The 27,685-nt window shown below is 39.0% G+C and overlaps 1 protein-coding gene, 3 non-coding genes and 1 pseudogene across 6 annotated transcripts; all 5 read right to left on the minus strand.

Annotated features, from left to right (window-relative positions):
- Positions 1 to 788: 788 nt before the first annotated feature.
- LOC126590396 (putative multidrug resistance protein) lies at positions 789 to 20,529 on the minus strand (annotated as a pseudogene).
- A 580-nt stretch (positions 20,530 to 21,109) lies between these two features.
- LOC126588999 (polyubiquitin) lies at positions 21,110 to 26,546 on the minus strand. 3 transcript variants are annotated; one of them, XM_050254169.1, is made up of 3 exons: positions 26,396 to 26,545; positions 24,425 to 25,156; positions 21,110 to 21,397 (listed from the first exon to the last, which is right to left on the minus strand). In XM_050254169.1, the coding sequence occupies exons 2-3, from the start codon at positions 25,154 to 25,156 to the stop codon at positions 21,197 to 21,199; spliced, it is 933 nt and encodes a 310-aa protein (XP_050110126.1). In that variant the 5' UTR covers positions 26,396 to 26,545; the 3' UTR covers positions 21,110 to 21,196. The 3 variants fall into 3 exon arrangements, with proteins under 3 accessions (XP_050110126.1, XP_050110127.1, XP_050110128.1); XM_050254170.1 differs by having other exon boundaries at positions 21,110 to 21,238; positions 24,269 to 25,156; XM_050254171.1 differs by lacking the exon at positions 21,110 to 21,397 and adding an exon at positions 21,425 to 21,819 and having other exon boundaries at positions 24,681 to 25,156; positions 26,396 to 26,546.
- On the minus strand, positions 22,610 to 22,734 carry LOC126591649 (small nucleolar RNA SNORD14). The gene has a single exon (XR_007612464.1). It is a non-coding gene; the product is annotated as a small nucleolar RNA SNORD14 (small nucleolar RNA).
- Positions 25,479 to 25,603, minus strand: LOC126591650 (small nucleolar RNA SNORD14). The gene has a single exon (XR_007612465.1). It is a non-coding gene; the product is annotated as a small nucleolar RNA SNORD14 (small nucleolar RNA).
- LOC126591648 (small nucleolar RNA SNORD14) lies at positions 25,954 to 26,078 on the minus strand. Its single transcript, XR_007612463.1, has one exon. It is a non-coding gene; the product is annotated as a small nucleolar RNA SNORD14 (small nucleolar RNA).
- Positions 26,547 to 27,685: the final 1,139 nt, after the last annotated feature.

Consider the following 27,685-nt stretch of genomic DNA (forward strand, 5'->3'; position numbering starts at 1 on the left):
TTTCTTATCAGAGCCTGCCGATCCAAGTACATGGTGGGATGGAGATGAAGTATCACAGCTAAGAGGAGGGAGGGAGGGAAATAAAAGATAGAAAAGCAGTAAAAGTAGGCGAAAAAACGCCGGATAAGAGGCAAGAAGCCCCGGAGAGTTGAGACTCAGCTCAAGGAAAACAAAGAATAAACTTAGGGGAGAACCAAGAATTAAAAAGGAAGGGAGAAAATTGGAAAGGATGAAGGAAGATGAGGAGGGAAGCAGGGATGGGGGAGGAGCAGAGGAGAAGAAGGGGGGAAGGAAAATAGGGAAAGTGCAAAGGAAGGAGAATCTGAGAAAACTCAGGAGGAAAAGAAGAAAGGAAGGAAGGGAGGGAGGAAAGGAGGATGCCTCCGACACCCAAGCCAAAGGCTAGGGCCGGGGGTGAAGTTGCTAGGAGGTTTTCACAAAGAGAAAATTAGAGAGAGAAAATGGGGGACTATTTAGAGAGAGTCCAACAAAAGCTGTTGGAGCGAATTTAGTTATGGTCACGTTTAATAATTTAATATGATACAAATACACCTGGAAAATTGTTTTGAGTTAAACGAGTCAATTTTGTGATGGGTTGACACGGTTCCGCACGATAGTCACATTTTTAAAATTTTTATTTTATTTTAATGAGGACGTTGAAGGATTAGGAGAGTCGAACTACCCATAAGGCTTGTCGAACTATAAAAGTAGGTTACTTACTTCCCACTCAGAGCGATTAGAAAGGGCTAGCTTCCCGATAGAACGACCCCCTTGTCCCCCATCTCTATGTTGTATATACTTCCAATTTTTTGGATGCATTTCTTTCGTGGAATATGTAAGGTTTTTATTTTATTTTATACTAAACTTGATATTATTTTGTTTAGTTGATAATAAAGAAAATGGTGAAACGAGACACAATGCTTTAAACTTGCAAATGAGTTTGTATTTACATATTTGAATACGATAAGTTAATGGGTCAGGTTTAAATTTAGTATAATTTCCCGTCACATAGATATACTAATTGCGATAGTATTTCTTATATCAAAGCCTATATATATTAATCTCCATCTGCCATGTTTAACCTTAAAATTTACAACCTACAATCAAATTCCTTCTCATATTTAACAAAAAATGAGGTAACGAATTCAAAGCAAATCTACATAATATCACAATGCAACATCCGTAAATATTATGTCACCATTTCTCTGGTTCACCTAGGAGGTGGGCTACCAGTTTGTAGTTTTATCAGATTGTAGTACGCTCCATTGCTCCCTAACGAAATCAATTCGTTATGTGAACCCTGTTCTGCAACCTTCCCGTTCTGGATCACGGCAATGGAGTTGGCCTTCTGTATTGTAGATAACCGGTGAGCAATGACGATGCATGTTCTGCTAGCCATCATCTTTTCAAGCGCTTCTTGAACTGCCTTTTCCGACACGCTGTCAAGCGCACTGGTAGCTTCGTCCAGTAGAAGGATTGACGGGTCCTTGAGTATTGCCCGAGCTATTGCAATCCTTTGTTTCTGACCTCCTGATAGCTGAACTCCTCTCTCTCCACAATACGTATCAAAACCATTGTCCATTCCACTGCAAAATATATGAAAAGAGAGAAATGTCAGCATATTATGAAACTGCAAAACGACACAATCTTTTTTCGTATGCAAATGTCAGCTGTAATTTCATACCTGATGAATTCATGAGCATTAGCCAGACTTGCAGCCCTCTTTATCTTAGATTATTTTGCATTCTGTTTACCGTATTCGATATTTTCGAGGACAGTTCCAGCGAAAAGAGTAGGCTCCTGACTGACCAATGCAATATGTGACCTCAATATCCTTAATTTATAGTTCTTGACATCCTGCTCATCTATGCATACCGTTCCCTTCATTGGATCGTAAAACCTCTCAATGAGTCCAATGATGGTGGATTTTCCAGAACCGATCCCCCCAACTAACGCCACTGTCTTGCCTGCGTCGATTCTGAGGGTCAATCCCTTAAGGATCATCTAGTCAGGTCTTGTTGGATACAAAAAGAAAACATTTCTGAACTCAGCCTGACCCTTTATCCTCCTCTTGATTTCCAAACCCCATTGGTTATTCGAATCAATCTCACTTTTCCTGTCTAACATTTCAAAAACTGATTGAATGGCACTGTTTCCTTTAGATAGATCAGAAGTCGTGCTTCCGGCATTTGCAATGATATAAGCGGTGAATAGCAGTATCAAACATGCCTGGAAAAGTTCCTTTGAAGTTATCAACTCGTCCACCAGTAGTCTCCCACCATACCAGTATGCTAAGAAAACGAGGGACAAGACTCTTGATTGTCACTTAATTTCAGATTTGTCCTGGAGGAAGTAGACTGATATAAGTGATCCAACACAGTAGGCGTTTATAGGTTGCACTGCCCCGGAATATATTGCACCCAAGCATCCGAGTAAGGCTTGTCCCCATTCTGGTGTATTCATTTTCAGCAGGCACCATTGGGACGGAGGAGTATAATTGGGGCACTTGGTGTCTTCATCGTCAATTTCGTCATCAGGATCGTATTGGACAGAGAATGAGTAGGGTGTTCCCATGGACATAGACATTGTTTTGGGGTTGAAGGCTGGAGAATGAGTAACTGATCTGAAACTAATGGGGCTTGGTGTAACACTCCTCCTACGGTGAGGCTTTTCTTATATTTGAGAACTGAAATCATCAGAAGCCTCGTTTTGGGCCGCCGTGTGCTGCATTTGTACCATCTTGAAGTATTCGCCTCCCTGTTCTCCCTTCTTTTGCATTAGCTGATTGTGTGAGCCTGACTCAACTACTTTCCCGGCTTGAATTACAAAATCAAGTCTGCTGTTCGGATTGTAGACAGGCGGTGGGCAATGATGATTGTTGTCCTCCCTTTTGATGCCTGATCAGTTGCCTCCTGCACTACTCTTTCGGACTGCGCATCCAGTGCACTAGTTGCCTCATCAAGAAGCAGGATTTTAGGATCCCTAAGCAGAGCACGCGCAATGGCAATTCGCTGCTTTTGCCCACCAGACAGTTGGAATCCAGATTGACCAGCCTGGGGAAACCATAAAATTGATGTTATGAGCAGTAATCATGTGACAAGATACTTTCAAAGAAGTTCATATCAGGTCAATTTGTACAGTTAAATTTTTTTTTTTATTACCATAACATTATTGAAATATAATTCAAGGCTTAAGAACTAAGCATGGAAACCAAAATAGATTCCAAGAATGGAAGATAGCATACTTGAGTTTCATATCTGTCTGGTAACTTATCGATGAAGTCATGTGCGTTTGCAGCTTTAGCTGCGATTATTACTTCTTCCATTGATGCCACTTCCTTTCCGAAAAGTATGTTCTCTTTCAAGAAAGTTGCAAACAGAACAGGTTCTTGATTAACTAGACCGACCTGAGATCTCAACCATTTTGCCTGAAGTCTTCAAATTTTGTGTCCATCCAGAAGAATTTCTCCTTCAATAGGGTCATAAAATCTTTCGAGCAATGCAATGGTGGTTGACTTTCCAGAACCACTGCCCCCAACTAGACCTGCACTTTTACCAGCCGAAATCTTAAGACTCAAGCCTTGTCAGACCGTGGTATCAGGTCTCAACGGGTAATTGAAATAAATGTCTTGGAATTCTGTTTCTCCTCTGACATGTGACAAAGCCTTCCGTTTTTTATCTTCAGTGTCAATACTAGGAACACGATCAATCATTTCAAGGATTCGAGTTGTAGCTGCTAATGCCTCGGTGATGGCAGTTAGGTTTGGGAGTGCACTTAAAATACTCCTGCCATAGCAAAGCTAGATTATAAGTTCAAGATCAAAAGTGAACTATTGAAATGAAATGCAGTGTTAAATTAACTCACATGCCTCCCATGAGGACATTGGAACCGGCTACAAAAACATGCCCGCCATCTTCGCCTTTCTGAGTAACCAAATAAGTCCCGACCCAAGCCTGAAAACCCCAACCGATATAGATGATTCCCATGCTTCCCATCAGCAATCCCTTTACCAAACCTACCTTTATTCCAAGTTCAGTAACTGTCTGAAGTGCAGTGCTGAACCTATTTAGTGTTTGGTTCTCTCCAACGTATGAGTACACGGTTCTTACTGAAGAAATTGCTTGTTCAGCAAGTCCCCCAGCTACTCCATAAGCTTCAATCCCTTTCATTACCAACCCGATCAGGATCTTTCCGAATACAAGTCCCGGAGCCATGATCATGACTGAAATCGGCATAGCTGCCAACGTCAGCCTCCATGACAGCTTGAAGGCAAAAATATGGCAGAAAAAGAAAGTTGACATGTAAGTCAAGCAGTCAGGTATCTGCATCAAAGAAAACATCAAACATTTAATTTATCGCCAGCGTCATGCGCATTTTCTTCAATTCAGTGCAGGAAAATGTTGTTTTCGTAGAGCTTTTCATTTTTAGTTGGATTTATGATGAAATTAACTCTTACCTTCTTGCACAAGGAAACTTGGACTGCAGTGGCATCGGAGGAGATGATTGAGATAACTTGGAATGTTGTTGAAGAACTAGCAGTCTGAGTGTCAAAGAAGGAAACTTCTCGTCTAAGAACAGATTTCAGATATTCAATTCCCATTTTAGAAGTCTGTCTCTCCGCTGTTCGTGTCCAACATAAAACTTCTGCAGACATAGTAATCACCACAAAAGGATTAGGTTCAATCTTTCATTCTTTCCTTCAAGCAAGAAAACTCAAGACAGATTATTGGAAAAAGTTGCAGATAACCCGAAAAGTAGTAATTACTAACTAACGTTCAAATTTATGTACCAACAAATGCTGCTAATCCAACTCCAATTGCAACATAGAATAACCTGAGTGCAAACTGGGAAAAAAGAGAAAGAAAAAAAAGAAAAAAAGAATCAAAAGTAGCAAGTGCTGCAAATATTCAACACAGCGAAATGTACTGCAAGAATTGCTGAGAAAATTTACCATGCTTAATTACCTTGTCCACATCTGCATTTGTCACCTGACTCTTGCCATAAGAATTAATAACCTCACTAAGAACATACATCATGAGAGGGTTCAGCAACCCGTCACCGATGCTGCCTAACGTCCCGAAGAACATCAACAACTTATTGGTGCCATCGGCGTATCGAAACATGCTTTTTTTGAGCCCCATTTTTGTTGCAGGATTTGAAACGTTACAACTTTCAAAGCTCTCGAGTTTTATACAGCTTCATCACCTATTTAACCACAGATATAAAGAAGAAAGATTTATAATGCGTAATATAATGTGTAATTTAATTTGGCAGCTTGTTATCTGTTATATTTTTTTTATTTTTTAAACAAGCCGGCAGTCCCATCCTGTACGTTGGTAAGCAATGAATGTTTGTTGGTATAGTTCCAATTAGTTTGTTTGTACCATACTTGATCAATTCCGAAACTACTGAGCACCGGTCAACGTTATACCGTCAAGGACCCAGAAGAGTTTCCTTCCAACCAGGAGGCCAATCACAGCGCGACATGTGTCGACATCAAAAGCCAATCATAGCGCGACACGTGTCAACATCAGAAGCCAATCACAACACGACACGTGTCAATGTCAGAATGAAACTAGAAACTCTCTTCTATAAATAGAGATCATTCTCTCACAATATTTCCTAATGTCATTTGTACTAAATCATTCACTAGTACTCACAAAAGGAGAGCTTGAACCTATGTACTTGTGTAAACCCTTTACAATTAATGAGAACTCCTCTACTCTGTGGACGCAGCCAATCTGGGTGAACCACGTACATCTTGTATTTGCTTCCTTGTCTCTGTCCATTTACATACTTATCCACAATAGTGACCAGAGCAATCTAGCGAAGGTCACAAACTTAACACTTTCTGTTGTACCAAAGTCCTCACTGATTTTGTGCATCAACATTTGGAGCATCTGTGGGAACGACACTTATTCCCACTCTCTTCAGCTTTGCCAAGTTGGTTTCCACCATTTGTACACTCTCATTTGACCAGACATCCTTTTCCAACATGGGGAGCAAAGGAAGCCACAACATACAAAATGACACCCCTCTTGCACCTAGTGCGAAGCAACGAAAGAATGAAGGAAAGAAGGTTGCTCTTCAAGCTAAAGTCGATGAGCTAGAAGCTCAGAACAATAAGATAGCAATGAAGAATAAGGTCCTCCAGGAGTAGTATGAGAAGTTTTTTGAGACGCTCCATGAAACTAGGCGTACGCAAACACGCGAGCTCGTTGCCCCTGTGGACATCAACCATCATCTGGGTGCCCCCTAACATGGAGGGTCACCTCCCTTCGACATGGGTATCCTTGATGAGGAGTGAGCTAATCATTAAAACATTGATCAACATGAGACTTCTCTCAACCCAGATGCTTCGACCCGAAGTAGAAGAAGTGAAGGAAGACACCCCATTGCAGAAGGGTTGGAAGGATCGAAAGCCGTTTATCGTGATTGCCAAGACTTCATAAAGCAAGGTCAAGAGAATCCCCTCCACATATGCTCGAAGATCAATGACCCAAGGGTTTCTAAAAGACTCGGTCCCCTCCCACGACCCAGGCCAGCTGCCAATCTAGGGAAGGAACTACAGGTCCCAGAGGAACATGAAGGTACAAGGGACTTTGAGGTATTCCGACAGACTCGCCCTAGACGTCAGTACGGCGAGTCCAAGAAAAAACCACACGTCCTTGCTCAAACTTTCCTACTTCCAAGAGGCGATGGAGACTTACGAAAGAAAATTCCAGTGGTACATGACTCCACTCAGAACCCCCTTGTCTAACAGCTCCTTGAGGAAATAAACAAGTTGAAGGCCGAACGTCAGGCCGAGATACTTGACTGGAACCAACCCAGGCTTGGCCCTCTCACAAGAAGAATCCTCGACACCCCCTTCAAGCGAAGACAAAACAAAGGCTTGGTTTACAACTCTATATTGGAAGGGATGACCCACTTGAACACCTTAACCTTTTTTAGTCCACCATGGCATATCAGATGCACACCGATGAAAAGCGATGTCTTTTCTTCCCTTCCAACCTCTCTGGCAAAGCTCTAAACTAGTATTGCCGTCTTCCACCTGAGACAGTAGACTCATTTGAGGAATTGAGGAAACTGTTTGTCTCTCAACACATCTTCAAGACCGATCACTTGCATTCTGCAGATGACTTATACATTATTCGCTAGAAACCGGACGAGTCACTACGAGAGTATGTCGGTCACTTCAGCCATGAGTATTCTCGCTGTGCTGAGGTAGATGACAAGACCACCTTCAAGGCCTTCACGGCAGGCTTACGTGATTGTTTCTTCAAGTACATGATCAATGCCAACACTTGGAAGACTTACTCTAAGGTGATGGCATAAGTTTACAACCACGCCTCCACCGAAGCAAGGACATACCAAGGGAACCCCCATATGGTTAACCCCTATCAACAAATGGGAAGTGGAAGTCAAGTTCTACCAAGCGAGGAGATATTGGCCATTCAGACACCCATTGCATCATTTCCTGCCTCATTTAGCCACTCGCTAAGTCACCAAACGTATCTGTCTCTTGGTAAGAGGAAGAATTTTTACTCTCAGCAAGCCTATTACAACAAGAGGGATAAAAGTTTGTATCAAGACTACCATGGATGAACGTACCGTCGACTATTATGACTATGGAGCCAAGCCTCACTCTTTCAAAGTGGAGGACTAGGTACTGAAGGAAATACTATTATAAGAAGGCATACACATTACAAATATTTTAACTCTCAACCGCTTAAGATCTTTTGTCACACAAGCCATTTGGCAAATATTTAAAGAAGAGGGAATTCAGACAACTTCTTCTGAGTCTTTTATGTTCCTAGCACTGGAACACTTGGTCTACGCTGACCTACCCTTATACACCAACTCAAAGCTTCAACATGTGTACTTTGACACAAAGTATGTGATACTAAGTGTTACAACCAACATGGTTCACATATCAAAAGCATGGATCTCTTCATGCATAGCAAAATATTCATAAACATCACTCATATCAATCAACATAAACATTATACATTTCAACACATTCATACATAAACATCATACATTCTAACACATTCATACATAAACATCATACATTCCAACACATCCATACATAAGCCAACTGTGCTTCGAAAGGGTTCAACATACTTTATGTCTTCGACACTTGCTACAATATGCCTCGACATCTTGCCCTTATTCTCACCAACCAGGTGATGAAATGTGAAAAAGGAACTCATATTCATGCCACCAACCAGGTAATGAAATGTACAACCCGTACTCTAATATCATTTGGCAACTTACCACTCATGCCACCAACCAGGTTAAGAAGGAACTCATCTTCATGCCACTAACCAGGTGATAAAATGTACAACCCGTACTCTCATTCATACCACCAACCAGGTGATGAAATGTACAACATGTACTCTAATATCATTTGGCAACTTGCCACTCATGCCACCAACCAGATGAAGAAGGAACTCATCTTCATGCCACCAACCAGGTGATGAAATGTAAAACTAGTACTCTAATACCATTTGGCAACTTGGCACTCATGCCACCAACCAAGTGAAGAAGGAACTCATCTTCATGCCACCAACCAGGTGATGAAATATACAACTCGTACTCTCCTTCATGCCACCAACCATGTGATGAAATGTACAACCCATACTCTAATATTATTTGGCAACTTGCCATTCATGCCACCAACCAGGTGAAGAAGGAACTCATCTTCATGCCACCAACCAGGTGATGAAATGTACAACCCGTACTCTAATATCATTTGGCAACTTGCCATTCATGCCACCAACCAGGTGAAGAAGGAACTTATCCTCGTGCTACCAATCAGGTGATGAAATGTGATGAAGGAACTCACCTTCGTACCACCAACCAAGTGATGAAAGCAACTCACCATTAATTTCACCTACCAGAAGACGAGTGGTACAACTTGTACATGTGAACTCCTAACATTCACAAATAATAAAAAACCCTCAAGCTTGACAACTCAACTAGGGGAGCACTTATGCCCAACAAGAGTTATAGTCACCAACAAAGTCCTATTGCAAGCCAACAACAACTTCAGTGCATGGCATACGAAGATCAAACTATTTAGCCCTCTTGCATCTACTTCAGACATTTCCCCTCTGTAACAATACAAACACTACAACTCGTAGAAAGCTTCATACTCTTGATCAAGACAGTGTGAAGTAAAACCAATTTATGGTGCCGACAAGAGCTTCATCAAAGGAGTTCAACCACAATTTTCAAAAGCTTCACACATTCTTGATCAAAACAATGTGAAACAAAACCAATTTATGGTGCCAACAAGAACTTTATCAATGGAGGGCAACCACAATTCTCAAAAACTTCACACACTCTTGATCAAGACAGTGTGAAGCAAAACCAATTTATGGTGTCAACAAGAGCTTCATCAAATGAGTTCAACCATAATTCTCAAAAGCTTCACACACTCTTGATCAAGACAGTGTGAAGCAAAACCAATTTATGGTGCCAACAAGAACTTCATCAATGGAGGGCAACCATAATTCTCAAAAGCTTCACACACTCTTGATCAAGACAGTGTGAAGCAAAACCAATTTATGGTGCCAACAAGAGCTTCATCAAATGAGTTCAACCACAATTCTCAAAAGCTTTACACATTCTTGATCAAGACAGTGTGAAGCAAAACCAATTTATGGTGCCAACAAAAGCTTCATCAATGGAGGGCAACCACAATTCTCAAAAGCTTCACACACTCTTAATCAAGACAGTGTGAAGCAAAACCAATTTATGGTGCCAACAAGAGCTTCATCAAAGGAGTTCAACCATAATTCTCAAAAGCTTCACACACTCTTGATCAAGACAATGTGAAGCAAAACCAATTTATGGTGCCAACAAGAGCTTCATCAATGGAGGACAACCACAATTCTCAAAAGCTTCACCCACTCTTGATCAAGATAGTGTGAAGCAAAACCAACAATGGTGCCAACAAAAGCTTCATCAAATGAGTTCAACCACAATTCTCAAAAGCTTCACACACTCTTGATTAAGACAGTGTGAAGCAAAACCAATTTATGGTGCCAACAAGAGCTTCATCAAAGGAGTTCAACCACAGTTCTCAAAAGCTTCACACACTCTTGATCAAGACAGTGTGAAGCAAAACCAATTTATGGTGCCAACAAGAGCTTCATCAATGGAGGACAACCACAATTCTCAAAAGCTTCACACACGCTTGATCAAGATAGTGTGAAGCAAAACCAACAATGGTGCCAACAAAAGCTTCATCAAATGAGTTCAACCACAATTCTCAAAAGCTTCACACACTCTTGATTAAGACAGTGTGAAGCAAAACCAATTTATGGTGCCAACAAAAGCTTCATCAATGGAGGGCAACTACAATTCTCAAACCTTCGAAGCAAATTCAAAACTGTTCGAAGCAAATTCAATTTATATGGTTCATTCAAACCTTCGACTACTACAAGGTGTGGCTTGCATCACAATCTCTTGCTCAACAGTGTGGAAGCAAAATTTGTATATGTTGTCTCTCCCACATTTTCAAATTTCTAGTTTCCAAAAAAAAAAAAAAGGGAAATTCAACAAAGCTTCATCAATGGAGGACAACTATAAATTCTCAAAAACTTCACACTATCTTGATCAAGATAGTGTGAAGCAAAATCAATTCGTGGTACCCAATAAAGCTTTACCAACAAAAGCTTCATCAATGGAGGACAACTACAAATTCTCAAAAGCTTCACACTATCTTGATCAAGATAGTGTGAAGCAAAATCAATTCATGGTACCCAACAAAAGTTTCAACTCCAAAGCTTCACCTGCAAAACTTCAACTCCAAAGCTTCACCTATAAAAGCTTCACCCACAAAAGCTTCACCCACCACAAAAGCTTCACCCACAAAAGCTTCCCGCACCACAAAAGCTTCACCCACCATAAAAGTTTTACCCACAAAAGCTTCCTCCACCACAAAAGCTTCACCCATAAAAGCTTCACCAACAAAAGCTTCACCCACCACAAAAGCTTCACCCACAAAAGCTTCACCCATAAAAGCTTCACCAACAAAAGCTTCAGCCACAAAAGTTTCAACACAAAAGCTTCACCTACAAAAGTTTCACACTATCGTGATCAAGATAGTGTGAAGCAAAATCAATTCATGGTACCCAACAAAGTTTCAACCTCAAAGCTTCACCTACAAAGCTCCAACACCAAAGCTTCACCTACAAAACTTTAAAAATATATATGTATATATGTATATATATTTCGGAAATTCAAAAATTCGAAAATTCAAAAATTCGAAAAATTTCAAAAAAAAAAAAATTGCCTAGGCCTCCTCTTCTTTGGGCCTAACAACTTTCATAACAAATATACATGAAGAAAGAGTTTTGGGCTACCACTTAGAAAGGAAATGCCTCATTCGTCAACTCCCTCAACCAGAGACTTGGGGGACTCCTATCATATGCTACTGCACCTTGATACTTGGAAGTCTCATAACCACTCAGTTACTTGGATTTTTCAAGTCTCCAAACGAGAAGTTTTCCTCAATCGGGAAATTAAGGGAGCACTACCTCAACCTACATGCTTCACTCATAAAGCTTCAATATACAAACTTCAACAAAAGGAAAAATTCAAAGAATTTAGTGAAGAAGGTCTTGGTGTATTTAACACAATACGTTAAAATGAAGCAAATCTTGTTTATTGATATCTTCGATAAGTTACAAATATGTACATATACATTAATCAAAATAAACAAACAAGAGGGAGCCTTCACAAAGGTTGCTCAGGAGAAGTCTCAGCAGTCGTTAGAGCCCCATAAAGAGAAGGCATTAGAGGGTGATTATTCGGAGCCTCAGTACTAGGAAGAACCCCATAAGGATGAGGCACCGAAGGTTTATCATTTGGAGCTTCATTACGCGGTACAGCCCCAGAAGACGAAGGCAATAAATGCCTTTGGAACAAACCCACAAACCTTTGATGATCAAGTAAAATCTGACCATCAGTTTCCTGCAGCTGGTCGAGCTTCTTCTTCATGTTTGTAGTATAGTCATGTGCGAGCCTGTGCAGCTGTTTATTCTCATGCTTGAGCCATCTGATCTCATGTTTGAGACTTATCACTTCAGCTGCCAATTATTCAACTTGGCGGGTTCGAGCAAATAGACGTTGGGCCATATTATACACAGAACCTGCACATTGAACACTGAGAGCCAGAGAATCCTTAACAGCCAACTCATCAGACCGTTTGGAAAGTAGTCTGTTATCTTTGGGAGTGAGAAGGTTCCTGGCCACCACCGCAACGGTCATATTATTCTTCATCACAGAGTCCCCAACGGTAAGATGACCACTAGGGGATAAGAAAGATTGGTGCCATATGTTGTCTTGAGAAGGCATGGCTGCCTCTTCACCAAAGTTCAAGTCAAAACGACGGTCGGATGAGCCAGACATTCTCAGAAATGATGAAGGAGAAATGAGGTGCAATAAATCTATGAAGTAAAGGGAAAATTCCTACAAGCAATAACTCTCTAAATGTACTTCTTGCACACAATTGGTGCCTTTATAAAAGAAATGGCAACATGGTCGTTGGTTCAAAAATCAAAGAGGCACCACTCTCCGGATTCCGAAGAGGCACCACTTTCGACACGCAACATCAGCTCCTTGGATACCACAGATAACTTTGCCAAAGATCTCTAACAAAGTTTAGACACATAAATTTTGAAGGTCCAGCTACCCTACTATTACCCACAAGGGTAAAGGAACAGCACTACTGTTTGATAATAAGAAAGTCCCAATTTGTGTCAACCTCCGTGCTCGGTGGCAAGGCAGACTGGCAAAAATGCCCAACCTTTACTCATATTCGAGAAAACACTCCCAACAAGATTGTTTGCTCAAAAATCGAAGAGGAACCACTTTCCGAATCTCAAGAGTCAGACTCCCAACAGGATTGCTTTCTCAAAAATCGAAGAGGCACCGTTCTCTGAATCTCGAGAGTCAGATCCCCGACAGGATTGCTTGTTCGAAAACCAAAGAGGCACCACTCTCCGAACTTTGAGAGCCAGATTTCCTTGGATAAAGCTTGTCTGCAATCTTCACACGCAACATCAGTTTTCCAGATACCACATACCACTTTTTCAAAGTGCTTTGACAAAGTTAAAACATGTGAAGCTTACAGCTCTCACTATATTGCTATGACCAAGAAGGGTAAAGGAATAACACTACTACTTGTTGTTAGAGAGACTCCTATATATATTGACATCCATCCTCCACAGCCAGGCAAACCTGCAAATAAAAAAAAATGCTCAACTTTTCTTCACATCCGAGAGGGCACTCTCAACAGAGTCTCTCAAAATACTCAGCTTCTTTTCCTCCCGATAATACCTCTGCAAACAAGCCACACCAGAGCAAGAGTATCTCATATCATCAGGGTTAAAAGCAAGAGTATCCTATATCATGCTTTTTCCCTGTCTTTTCCTTTGGCCTTGTTCTTACCTGCAAGACAAGGAGAAAGAAACCAATCAGTCAACACTTGGAATCAAGCTTCCAGTCAGGAACTGACTGCCTGAAACCCCTTGCCTAATTACTTACCTGGCATTGCTCTCGAGTACTCATCTTCAACATCTTATACTTCCAGAGAGGATACCACATCTGCCTGAGGAACAAATAGGGCAAGTGAGAAGGATACAAGGAAGCATGTGGAGACAAGCGTAACAGAACACGTGCCGACACATCCACTAATTTGTCAATAGCAAAAGTATCTCATATCATCAGGGTCGAACGTACTCTAGATTTGATGGATTTGTTTTGACCCTCAAATTCTTGAATCAGCCTTATACTCTGAAGGAAACCAGAAAACCCTCCAGCCCAGTTCAAGAATAAGCCTGTGGAAAGTTACTTCTTCAAAAGAAAAAGTATCTCATATCATCTCTTCTCCATTTGCTTCTCATTATCCTTGTTGCTGTTTACGTCACAGGGAGAAAGAGAACAATCAACCGGAAGCCGAAGTCGAACCTCCAATCCAGGTTGCTTGCTTGCTTGGAAGTCTGATTGCTTACCTTGTCTGTTACCTCATTCAGCAAATCTCTTAGCTCGGCGACTTAGGGGACTCCTACTATAGGGTTTGTATCGCACTTGACCAAGCCCGAAACTACAAGTAAGCTTCAAGTGAAATTGATACATTACCTTGTGCATCTTCATCGGTTAAAGATACCACCCATGGATGGAGGAAAAGTACTTCCAGAGAAGATGTCACATTTACATATGAGACAGATAAGGCAAGTGAAAATGATACCACACTTTGGTACTTAGAAGTTTCGTGATTACTCAATAGCTTGTATTTTGCAAGTCCCCAACCGAGGAGCTTCCCTCACTCGGGAACTTAGGGGAGCACTCTTTGTACCATACTTTTTCAATTCCGAAACTACTAAGTACCAGTCAACGTTATACCGTCAAGAACCCAGAAGAGTTTCCCTCCAACCAGGAGGCCAATCACAGTGCGACACTTGTCGACATCAGAAGCCAATCATAGAGCGACACATGTCAATATCAGAAGCCAATCACAACACGACACGTGTCAATGTCAGAATGAAACTAGAAACTCTCTTCTATAAATAGAGATCATTCTCTCACAATATTTCCTAATGTCATTTGTACTAAATCATTCACTAGTACTCACAAAAGGAAAGCTTGAACCTATGTACTTGTGTAAACCCTTCACAATTAATGAGAACTCCTTTACTCTGTGGACGTAGCCAATTTGGGTGAACCACGTACATCTTGTGTTTGCTTCCCTATCTCTATCCATTTACATACTTATCCACACTAGTGACCGGAGCAATCTAACGAAGGTCACAAACTTAACACTTTCTGTTGTACCAAAGTCCTCACTGATTTTATACATTAACATAGTTCATAATCCAAGGCTTAATTTGTCTTCATGCATTCATTCAACATGATAAGAAATATTCCACTTGAGAGTTGCTGAATTTGAAAATTACATATTAGACTTTTGTTCCCTGGAGTTTTAAATTTGACCAACTATGGCCCTATAGTCTACTTATTTTTGAAATTTTGGTTCTGTAGTTTGCTTACTTTACAATTTCGGTCCCAACCGTTAACTCCCTTAGAATCAACAACGAAAGTTGGATGTGACAAGATGTGTGTGTATTGTGTATGAGCATCTTTGACATTTTGGAATGCATCATGGAGAGGCTGAAATGCTTCCGTAAGTCTTCCCGACCTCCGGAAGGGATGGATAACCATAGCTTGCCACCAGTTGTCATCTTTTAAAAAAAAAAAAAAAACTTTGTGAGAACATGCTTGAATTGTCATTCCAGAACCCTAAAGCCCCATGTTATGAGCATGAAAATCTGTGTTTTCTAACGTGGAACAACACACTTGGGATGTTGAAAATGGTCACGCAGGTAGAACATCATATTTCTATCTTCAATTCTATTGGGGTAAGCCATTGGGGATCACAACTGTAAAAGTAAGCAAACTACATGATTAAATTTTCTAAAGTCGAAACCACAAGAACCAAAGTTAAAGATTCTCTAAACTACGAGGAGCAAAAGTTTAATTGGCCAACTTATGTATCTACATCACATCTAGTAACAAACCAATTAACAATAAGTGAGGATTTCGATCGTTGTTTTGTAACATTCTTTTGCCTTTTGCATTGTTTCAAATGGGTATAAAAGTCACACAATTCAATTCGGTTAACAACAATTATATGATTTGTTTTCTTTTTCAATTATTAGATACCAAAGCCTGCAATTTTCAAATTAATTAAGTCCAAATATTAAGATGAGAATTCTCTCCATCATAGAGATCCTCACATTCTATGTGTTTATTGTATATTGTGTGGTAAAAAATCATTAGGTACTGTTTGTATTTAATTTTAAATTTAAAAATTCAAAATGATTTATGACCGCACAATATACGATGAAGGGATAAGATGTAAAATTAAAAGGAATCCTCACAAAGAGAATCTGGATGGAATCCAAATCTCAAATATTAGGTTAAAGACGAGAAATTTTTTATTGTAACATGAACATGAGTGGTACACCACATGTTTTTATATGAGTGGTGAAAAATTGTATTTTTTAAGTTATTAACTTTTTAACATACATATTCAACTATTTCTATAATAATATATGGTGTATTACCCGGTATCCCGTTCACATTGAAAAAAATTCTCTCATTGACGAAGTCCATTCAATTTGTTTTCGACTTTAGATTCTTTTATTAATTGTAAGATTACCCTTTGTAAAAGCAACCCCATTATTATTAAAATAAATAATCTGCGATCTCATTGTTTTTCATTGTTTTGTTTTTTTCTCTGCTGTAATTCTCAAAGGTGGGTCCGACGAATGTTGCCCTTGTATCTACATCTGTGCTCGATAATGAGTCTTTACCATTCCTTTAACATGGCAAATGTCGATAAGGGAATGATTTACAGAACACCGATATGATAGCGTTATATCATAATAAAATATATTGATACAATGTTATATATATATTTATTTAATTAATACGGAATGTTATATGACAGTATACACGTTTATTATTAAAATTGTATTTTTTGGGGTGGAAGAATTTTACACTTAATAAAAGCTAGCATCTTTCCAATTTTAGAGTTTCTCTTTTGTTAAGGGAGCTGCCATTGGTGTCCTAAAAGGTCATCGTGCATTCTTTATGTGCAAAAATGAAAAGGAAACAAATTCAATTGAAGTGCAAGACGGCCTTTTTAGAGTCTCAATCATTATTTTCATGGTACATCTGTCGATGAGATCATTTTCCATCTTAAACCAACATTGTATTCTCCCACTCAAATGTGCCCCGGATAAGGGGCGAACCAACAATGGAGTCTATTTATGGAGATGAGAGAATTCCCAAGGTTTATTGATAATGACCAGATTAAGTCGAATTCAACCTCCAAAAGTTGTTTCAATACTCCCAAACATTAGCTCCATATATAATAAACAAAAATAAAATTCACAAAATACCTAAAATGTACTAAAAATCGTAACTAGCAAACGACAATAAAAACACCAAAAATGCAGCATTGCAACATCTTTACTCAACTCGACATTCTTTTTTAAACGACCTATTATCGCCCTAAATTGGAGACAAAGAATACCTACTCTAAAAAACTCAAATTAATTTGCTTTTTTTGGACTTGTGCTTGTGGAGCTGTTCTCTTCTTTCTATTTCTTTCAATAGTAATGTTAAGTAGACTAACTTTTTAAACCAAATTTACAAACTATGTGATGTCTCACCAACAGGAAATAAGCATGTTAATCAACAAATATGTTAATGTATACTTAGGTAATAATCCAATCACCAACAACACATCATATAGTTTACAAATTTGGTCTAAATAGTTGATCTCCCTAGCATTATCCTTCTTCCAATGGGTATGAGCTAGTATGGTGTCACTATGCCCATCACCTTACAGACTATGTCTCTTTATACGCCCTTGTAGATTTTTCATGACACAATCGCGCAACTATAGCGTTCTATGTAAATAATACTCTGCTTAGTTCCAACTTTTGAAACTCAAAAAACACTTGTTAAATTTTGAGTAAATTGCAGCTATGGTCCCTTAACTTTAACTTAATTGGAGCAATGGTCCCTCAACTAAAAATCCATTACCATTGGTCCTTCAACTCATCAAAACGTGCAGCTATGGTCCCTCAACTAAAAATCCATTACCATTGATCCCTCAACTTTAATTCAACTGGAGAAATGGTCCCTTAACTTTAACCCAATTGTAGCAATGATCCTTTCAACATAACTCGTTTTGACAAAAATTTTGACGTAGTTGACGAAAATGACCATAATTACACACTTCGATGAGTTGAGGGACCCTAATTGTATAAATGGTCATTCCAACATAACTTATTTTGACAAAATTTTGACAAAATTGTTGAAAATGACTATAGCTACACATTTTGATAAGTTGAGGGACCAATGGTAATGAATTTTTAGTTGAGGGACCATTGCTACAATTTACTCTTAAATTTTAGATCTTGAGCAAGTGTTTGGCAGGACTATTCTAAAATCTGGACTCAAAGTTAACTTAAAAGTTAGCCTGTTTAATAAATACATCAAAAGTGAATTTTTAAAATTTATGAACTCAAAGCCCACTATTTTTGCTGTCCTCTCAACTTGGAGCTATTTCTCTTCCAATCTCTCTTTTCCGATCCCCTCCGTTTAGATTTCTCTTTTAATCTCTCTTTCCTCCAATCTTGCAGGGTGAGGTTTTTTTCTTCTCTTTTAAATTGTTAAGATTATAATAAAATTTAAATCTCACACCAAGCAATTTTTTTAATTTAAAAAAAAAAAAAATCCTTGAGAAATGATGAACACTTTTGGATAGAATACCAAACATGCCTTTAAGTTTTCGTCTACTAAACTTGGTTATTTTTAATGAAATGTACAAGCAAACACCAAGGTCCAAGTAGAACAGCAGATGCCTGAAAGTATGTTAGCAAACAACTTGTGCAGATCCCAAATGAATCCATCTGCAGTCATGTAGGAAAAGTGAAGAGGTATCGACATCTTCAGTCCCGAACATCCAAACACAAGATCAAAGAGCAATACAAGGGCACGTAAATAGAAATTTCAACGCAAACGGAAACGGAAACCCAGCAGATGCATATCAAAGTACTTTAATTCATTAACTACATAGTATTAGGGTGACCCATCTATTGGTCAAAGTTGGAGTACGAAATCCAAAACCAAAGTTTAACCGTTCCCTGATCAGTGAAGGATGAGATCACAAGCATCACTCAGAATTCAGAAACCATCACGGAGGCGAAGGACAAGGTGAAGGGTAGACTCCTTTTGGATGTTGTAATCCGCAAGAGTCCTTCCGTCCTCCAGCTGCTTACCGGCAAAGATGAGTCTCTGCTGGTCCGGAGGAATGCCCTCCTTGTCCTGGATCTTTGCTTTCACATTATCAATGGTATCACAACTCTCTACCTCCAACGTTATCGTCTTCCCAGTCAATGTCTTCACAAAGATCTGCATTCCACCACGCAGAAGAATTACCAGGTGCAGGATGGACTCCTTTTGAATGTTGTAATCAGCAAGTGTCCTCCCATCCTCAAGCTGCTTACCTGCAAAGATCAACCGCTGCTGGTCTGGGGGAATTCCCTCAGAACTTTCAACTTCCAGAGTGATGGTCTTCCCGGTCAAGGTCTTCACGAAGATTTGCATACCACCACGCAGTTGGAGCACCAAGTGGAGAGTCGACTTCTTGTCCTGGATCTTTGCCTTCACATTATCAATGGTATCCGAGCTTTCAACTTCCAAGGTGATGGTCTTTCCGGTTAGCATCTTGGCAAAGATTTGCATGCCACCACGGAGACGAAGCACCAGGTGAAGAGTGGAGTCCTTCTGGATGTTGTAGTCAGCGAGTGTGCGGCCGTCTTCAAGCTGCTTGCCAGTAAAGATGAGCCTCCGCTAGTCTGGGGGAATGCCTTCCTTGTCTTGAATCTTGGCGTGATGGTCTTGCCTGTGAGGGTTTTCACAAAGATCTGCATCTGTTCACATAAAACATCCCTAGGGCAAGATTCTCGAATCACATTAGCTTTAGCTTCTTAATATAAATTATTTAAGACAGATTGAAGATTCTAAAGAGCTTTGTTCAACTTTGATACTAGTATACTAACAATTTCATCCGCTACTAAACAACTGAGTGAAAACACAGAGAAATAAAAGCAATCAAAAACACAATTTAATTCATAAAAAATAACAATAAAATCTCAAATCACAACAGATAATAATCAAAATCTTGACAAAATTGATCTAATTCCATCCAACATCGGTCGATAATCCGTAGTATTTCTTGGAATTCATACAAACAAATTTGGATTGCGGCAAATAATCAAATAAAAACATAAATAATTAAATCAAAGGATTCCGTACAGATATATGGATTCTCGGCACATTAAACAATTATTTCAAGCAGATTTCGGTTAACAGCATCCCTAAATCAGAACTTTCATCCCCAAATAGTATATCAACGGCAAAAAGAAAGGCGAAAAGGAATTCAAGATAACAGAATACGAACCTTGGATGCGAAGCGAAAAAGAATTCAAATCCCCCGTGCTGTCTCTAATGTTCTGAGTACTTAAAAGAGCCTAGCCAGCAACCATAATAACTACAAACGCAAGTTCCTAGCCCACTATAGCAGAGTAAATGATGATTACTAAATGGCAGCACAATTCCTAATTAAAACATCACTTTCAAGAAATCAAGTTATTAGGAAGTATTAAATCGAATTTAAACCAGCCACCAAGCTACATTGATGGCACTGCATCATGAACGGTGGAGGGTTTGAGGACGGGGGCAGTCGTGTTTGTATAAAGCGATTACCGATTTAATTAGGAAATAAAAATTTTATTTGAACCCATACATCATTTTTCTACATTAAACTTATTTTTTACACGCATATTACTTTTAATATTAAACTATCAATATCTCTTTAAGCCTAATTTTATTACCTAAACTACTCTCAAAAACTAATTTAATATAAGTGCTCTTCATTGTAGCCCAAGTTTTTCCTTTCAATATTGCAATTATGATTATTACTATTAATCACGGGAGAAGATCCTTGTGGAATTTACCACCGTTGCTGCAACTGCAACTGTTGACAATTCTTTATTTGCTAATTTTTCTTAATCTCATATAGATTATTTAAAAAAATGATTTTTTTTAATCTTATATATGTTTTTACTAGTAATAATGCTTTGAGATTTAAAAAATTTTAAACCTCATACCCAGCAATTTTTTAATTTAAAAAGAAAAAAAAAAAGGTTTCTTGAAAAATAATGAACGCTTTTGGATAGATACCAAACAGGCTTTTCTGTTTTCGTCTAGTAAACTAGGTTATTTTTAATGAAATGTACAGGCAAACACCAAGGTCCAAGTAGAACAACATATACTTGAAAGAATATTTGCAAACAACTTCTACAGATCCCAAATGAATCCACCTGCAGTCAGCGTAGGAAAAGTGAGGAGGTATCGACATCTTCAGTCCCGAACATCCAAACACAAAATCAAAGAGCAATACAAGGGCACGTAAAATAGAAATTTCAAATGCAAACGGAAACGGAAACCCAGCAGATGCATATGAAAGTACTTCTATTCAGTACGAAAATCCAAAACCAAAATTAAACTCTTCCCTGTTCAGTGCAGGATGAGATCACAAGCATCATTCAGAATTCAGAAACCCCCCACGGAGGCGAAGGACAAGGTGAAGGGTAGACTCCTTTTGGATGTTGTAATCCGCAAGAGTCCTTCCTTCCTCCAGCTGCTTACTGGCAAAGACGATGAGTCTCTGCTGGTCCGGAGGAATGCCCTCCTTGTCCTGGATCTTTGCTTTCACATTATCAATGGTATCGGAACTCTCTACCTCCAACGTTATCATCTTCCCAGTCAATTGCAAGTAAACAAATTACTTATATTACACTCACAAAATATTACAACTTAACAACAACTCTCAAGGACACAACTTAGAAGCTATGACACTCTTTCTATAGACAGACCACTCACACTCTTCACAAGACCACCCTCAATTCTAAGTTATTTTCTTGCTTCTCTTCTTGGCTACTTGGTTGTATTACAACACTCATGGCCATGATCATGCACACACCCTTCCACCGACTTAAGAAACAACCTTCCAGTCCTTTCGTTCTACAAAGGACTACTTAGCTTAGATAATTCTATATTTCATGTTTCTTCACGGACCACCTTCCATGCATATTTGAACTAGAAAAATCTAATTTAATTGTATCACAATTTTCAACTTCCAGAGTGATGGTCTTCCCGGTCAAGGTCTTCACGAAGATTTGCATACCACCACGCAGTCGAAGCACCAAGTGTAGAGTCGATTCCTTTTGAATGTTATAATCGGCAAGCGTGAGACCATCCCCAAGCTCAAGCTGCTTACAAGCGAAGATGAGCCTCTGCTGGTCTGGGGAAATACCCTCCTTGTCCTGGATCTTTGCCTTCACATTATCAATGGTATCCGAGCTTTCAACTTCCAAGGTGATGGTCTTTCCTGTAAGCATCCTGACAAAGATTTGCATGCCACCACGGAGACGAAGCACCAGGTGGAGAGTGGACTCCTTCTGGATGTTGTAGTCAGCGAGTGTGCGGCCGTCTTCAAGCTGCTTGCCAGCAAAGATGAGCCTCTGCTGGTCTGGGGGAATGCCTTCCTTGTCTTGAATCTTGGCTTTGACATTATCAATTGTGTCAGAGCTTTCAACCTCGAGCGTGATGGTCTTGCCTGTGAGGGTTTTCACAAAGATCTGCATCTGTTCACATAAAACATCCCTAGGGAATGCTTCAGAAGTTGAAGATTCTCAAATCACATCAGCTTTAGCTTCTTAATATAAATTATTTAAGACGGATTGAAGATTCTAAAGAGCTTTGTTCAACTTTGATACTAGTATACTAACAATTTGATCCACTACTAAACAACTGAGTGAAAACACAGAGACATAAAAGCAATCAAAAATACAAACCAAAACCAAAAATACCATCCGAGATATTTCTACATCTAAATCAACACAAAATCCAGGTGGTTGTAGAGTCAGAACAGATTAGCCTTAAATTTTAACAAAATCTCAGACATCCAAGGAAGGATAAAGCAGCACTAGCTCTCAAGCCCGGCGAAAGGCGAAAGCTCTTAGGCGGCCACTGCGAATTTTCTTGAGAAACAAGCCTTGGATTTCGCCATCATCGATAATATATATATGAAAAAACACAATTTAATTCAAGATAACAGAATACGAACCTTGGAAGCGAAATCGAGAGAGAAGTTTGAAGAGGTTGAAGGAATTGGCGTGCGTCTGATTTTTCTCTGAATTCTGAACGATGGAGAGGTTGAGGACCGGGGCAGTCGTGTTTTTATAGAGCGATTACCGACTGAGATTCCCAGAGTGTTTCAAGGGATTAATAATTTCAGGGTATTCAGCTAGAAATTTAAAAGATTTTATAAAAGTTTAAGTGTGTTTAATTGAGAATTATCAATACTTTTTAAAAGTCTCAAGAAATTAGGGAATCCTTTGAGGACTAATCGAATGGAACACCGCCACGTGTTGGGATAATTCTTGCACGCCAAGATTAGTCAAATAGTATCCCTTTACTTGGCAAAAGTAATTAACAAACAAAATAATTTACGTGAAAAGCAATAAAAATATTTTTTTTTTTACTTTTTCCTACTTTTGTTTTTATTTTGTTGTAAATATGGTGGATGTCCACTCAAAGGAATCAAGTAATCGTTGTCAATGAAACTGTTTTCAGTGCTTGACAGCCATTGGTCACCATGACTATCCAACTAGTTGGTATTTGCCTATAAAGTGGATTGTTGAAGATGAGAGCAAATGTGCACACAAAAACTCAAGCCACACGGCTGAGAAGAGAGAAAAGATAGAGAGGGAGAAGAGAGAAAAGATAGAGAGGAAGAGAGAGAAGCCACAAGGCTCACGACAGAGAGAAGAAAGAGAAATGAGATAATACAAAGAGTTATCTTTGTAATCTTATTATTTCATATTATAAATAAAAGCACCGATGCTGCCCCGAGGACAGACATACTCCAATCATATTGACTGTAGAAGAACTTCGTGGATTTTGTGCCTTGTTTATTTATTCCACTACACACCGTCGATTTTACAACATATTTTTTATTTTTGTAATTAGCTGTTAGCAAGGAGGAGAATTAGTGAAGATTAAATCCGTATCAAAATGCATAAACATAAGTACTTTCCGACACTACGAAAAGCGCCATCTCCGAGAATTTAATCTCTCTTTAAATTTTAGTCGGATAGATTTTTTAGTAATACACAACGTTTTCGTCTACTAAACTACGTTATTTTTAATGAAATGTACAAAGCAAACACCAAGGTCCAAGTAGAACAACAGACACTTGAAAGAATATTAGCAAACAGCTTCTGCAGATCCCAAATGAATCCATCTGCAGTCACGTAGGAAAAGTGAAGAGGTATCGACATCTTCAGTCCCGAACATCCAAACACAAGATCGAAGAGCAATACAAAGGCACGTAAAATAGAAATTTCAAATGCAAACGGAAACGGAAACCCAGCAGATGCATATAAAACTACTTTTATTCATTAACTACATAGTATTAGGGTGACCCATCCATTGGTCAAAGTTGGAGTACCAAAATCCAAAACCAAAATTAAACTCTTCCCTGTTCAGTGCAGGATCAGATCACAAGCATCATCAGAATTCAGAAACCACCTCGGAGGCGAAGGACAAGGTGAAGGGTAGACTCCTTTTGGATGTTGTAATCCGCAAGAGTCCTTCCGTCCTCCAGCTGCTTACCGGCAAAGATGAGTCTCTGCTGGTCCGGAGGAATGCCCTCCTTGTCCTGGATCTTTGCTTTCACATTATCAATGGTATCAGAACTCTCTACCTCCAACGTTATCGTCTTCCCAGTCAATGTCTTCACAAAGATCTGCATCCCACCACGCAGACGAAGTACCAGGTGCAGGGTGGACTCCTTTTGAATGTTGTAATCAGCAAGTGTCCTTCCATCCTCAAGCTGCTTACCTGCAAAGATCAACCGCTGCTGGTCTGGGGGAATGCCCTCCTTATCCTGGATTTTGGCCTTCACATTATCAATTGTATCAGAACTTTCAACTTCCAGAGTTATGGTCTTCCCGGTCAAGGTCTTCACGAAGATTTGCATACCACCACGCAGTCGGAGCACCAAGTGGAGAGTCGATTCCTTTTGAATGTTATAATCGGCAAGCGTGCGACCATCCTCAAGCTGCTTACCAGCGAAGATGAGCCTCTGCTGGTCTGGGGGAATACCCTCCTTGTCCTGGATCTTTGCCTTCACATTATCAATGGTATCTGAGCTTTCAACTTCCAAGGTGATGGTCTTTCCGGTAAGCGTCTTGACAAAGATTTGCATACCACCACGAAGACGAAGCACCAGGTGAAGAGTGGACTCCTTCTGGATGTTGTAGTCAGCGAGTGTGCGGCCATCTTCAAGCTGCTTGCCAGCAAAGATGAGCCTCTGCTGGTCTGGGGGAATGCCTTCCTTATCTTGAATCTTGGCTTTGACATTATCAATTGTGTCAGAGCTTTCAACCTCGAGGGTGATGGTCTTGCCTGTGAGGGTTTTCACAAAGATCTGCATCTGTTCACATAAAACATCCCTATCGATCAGTGTTCATTCTTGAAGCAAAACTGAATGTCCAAATATAACTGATTTAGTCACACAAATATTTAATCCAAAAAATAAAAATAATCATACAGATGTTGAAGATCCAAAAGAGTTCCTTTCAAATTTTGATGAATACCAGTACGCGAGCATCAAAAACTAAAGAATAAGCAAAACAATAGTAAATTGCAGAACACAAAATCAGAACTCAAAATTCCACACGGTATATTTTAATATCTAAATCAACAAAAATCGTCATACTAATAGACTCAAAACAGTTTAGCATTAAATTTTAAACAATCTCAGACATCCAAGGAAGAGTCAAGCAGCATTAGATCTCAAGCCTGGCGAAAGGCGAAAGCTCTTAGGCGGCCACCGCGAATGTTATTGAGTAACAAGCCTTAGATGTTGTCATCACAGATACAATATATGATTAACACAATTTGCTTCATCATAAATATCTCAAATGACATCCAGAAAATCCTAGGGAATGTTTCAGAAGTTGAAGATTCTCGAATCACATCAGCTTTAACTTCTTAATATAAATTATTTAAGACAGACTGAAGATTCTAAAGACTTTTGTTCAACTTTGATACTAGTATACTAACAATTTCATCCACTACTAAACAACTGAGTGAAAACACATAGACATAATAGCAATAAAAAACACAAACCAAAACAAAAAAATACCATCCGATACATTTCTACATCTAAATCAACACAAAATCCAGGTGGTAGTAGAGTCAGAACAGATTAGCCTTCAATTTTAACAAAATCTCAGACATCCAAGGAAGGATAAAGCAGCACTAGCTCTCAAGCCCGGCGAAAGGCGAAAGCTCTTAAGCGGCCACTGCGAATGTTCTTGAGAAACAAGCCTTAGATTTCGTCATCATCGATAATATATATGAAAAAACACAATTTAATTCATAAAAAATCGAAATAAAATCTCAAATCACAATAGAATAATCAAAACCTTAGGAAATCTTGACAAAATTGACCTAATTCCATCCAACATCGGTCGATAATCCGTAGTATTTCTTGGAATTCATACAAACAAATTTGGATTGCCGCAAATAATCAAATAAAAATAAAAATAATTAAATAATTAAATCAAAGGATTCCCTACAGACTTATGGATTCTCGGCAAATTAAACAATAATTTCAAGCATATTTCGGTTAATAGCGAAAAGGAATTCAAGATAACAGAATACGAACCTTGGAAGAGAATCGAGAGAGAAGTTTGAAGAGGTTGAAGGAATTGGCGTGCGTCTGATTTTTCTCTGAATTCGCAACGATGGAAAGTTTGAGGAATGGGGCAGTCGTGGTTTTATAGAGCGATTACCGACTTAATTAGGGAATCCTTCGAGGACTAATCCAATGGAACACCGCCACGTGTTGGGATTATTCTTGCACGCCAAGATTAGTCAAATAGTATGGAAAGAGATTCTCTCCTTCACCAAATCTTAGGGATCCGGACCTTTGAAATTTGATCCAGCAGTTACAATTATTATAACATTTAGAGGACCATCTGTTTGTAGCCATTAGATCAAATTTCAAGGAGACGGATCTTCGGATTTCTAGGATTTGGTGGGAGAGACCCGGAAGGGATCTCTTTTTCCCTTTACTTGGCAAAAGTAATTAACAAACAAAATATATTTACATAAAATGCAATTAAAATAAATATATTTTTACTTTTTTTCTAATTTTGCATTTGAGAATTTTATTTTGGGAATTTTAACGAAAAACACCCGGTACTGTTCACTTTAACGAAAAACCACATTTTTACACTAAAAAGTTAATCCTGGTACTATTCACTTTACCCTTTATTTTGTCTTTATCATTAAAACTCAAAGTTTTCAAGCCCTTTTCATTAGTTTTCCTTTTTATTTTTAGTAATTAGTTGTTAATGAGGAGGAGAATTAGTGGAGATTAAATCTGTAACAAGGTGCATAGACATAATTACTTTCTCACACTATGTAAGGTGCCATCTCCGAGAATTTAATCTTTCTTTAAATTTTAGTCGGATAATTTTTTCAATAATACACAACGTTTAACAATATGATAATTTTACTAAATTTATGTCAACTAAATGCAAAGAGATTCAACCCTTCAACATCGGTAAAATCCCTATCAATAATAGGCTGGAAGAGTAGGACAAGGCCTTTACTCTATTCCTTTCTATTTCATAAGTGCATAGAGTGGATCACACTGCTCTAACCAACTTAACTAAATCTATATTTGCTTCCAATAATACATTTGTTTTAAGAAAAGATACATTTATAGGTCAAACATGTATTGATTTACAATTTATTTGGAAATTGCCATGATAACGTACCTAGAATCCATGATAACATTGAACATTTTAATGATTTTTCTATTGCGCACACCATGCTTCTCTCCCTGCACACCTTGTTTGTAGCCTTTTGATAGATAAGCTAACGGAGAAATCAAAGGACAATAATAAACAAGAGTGTGCAGGAGGAGAAAAGGGACGTGCGGAACATT

The sequence above is a fragment of the Malus sylvestris genome, chromosome 11, assembly GCF_916048215.2.
Source record: "Malus sylvestris chromosome 11, drMalSylv7.2, whole genome shotgun sequence".
NCBI lineage: Eukaryota > Viridiplantae > Streptophyta > Magnoliopsida > Rosales > Rosaceae > Malus > Malus sylvestris.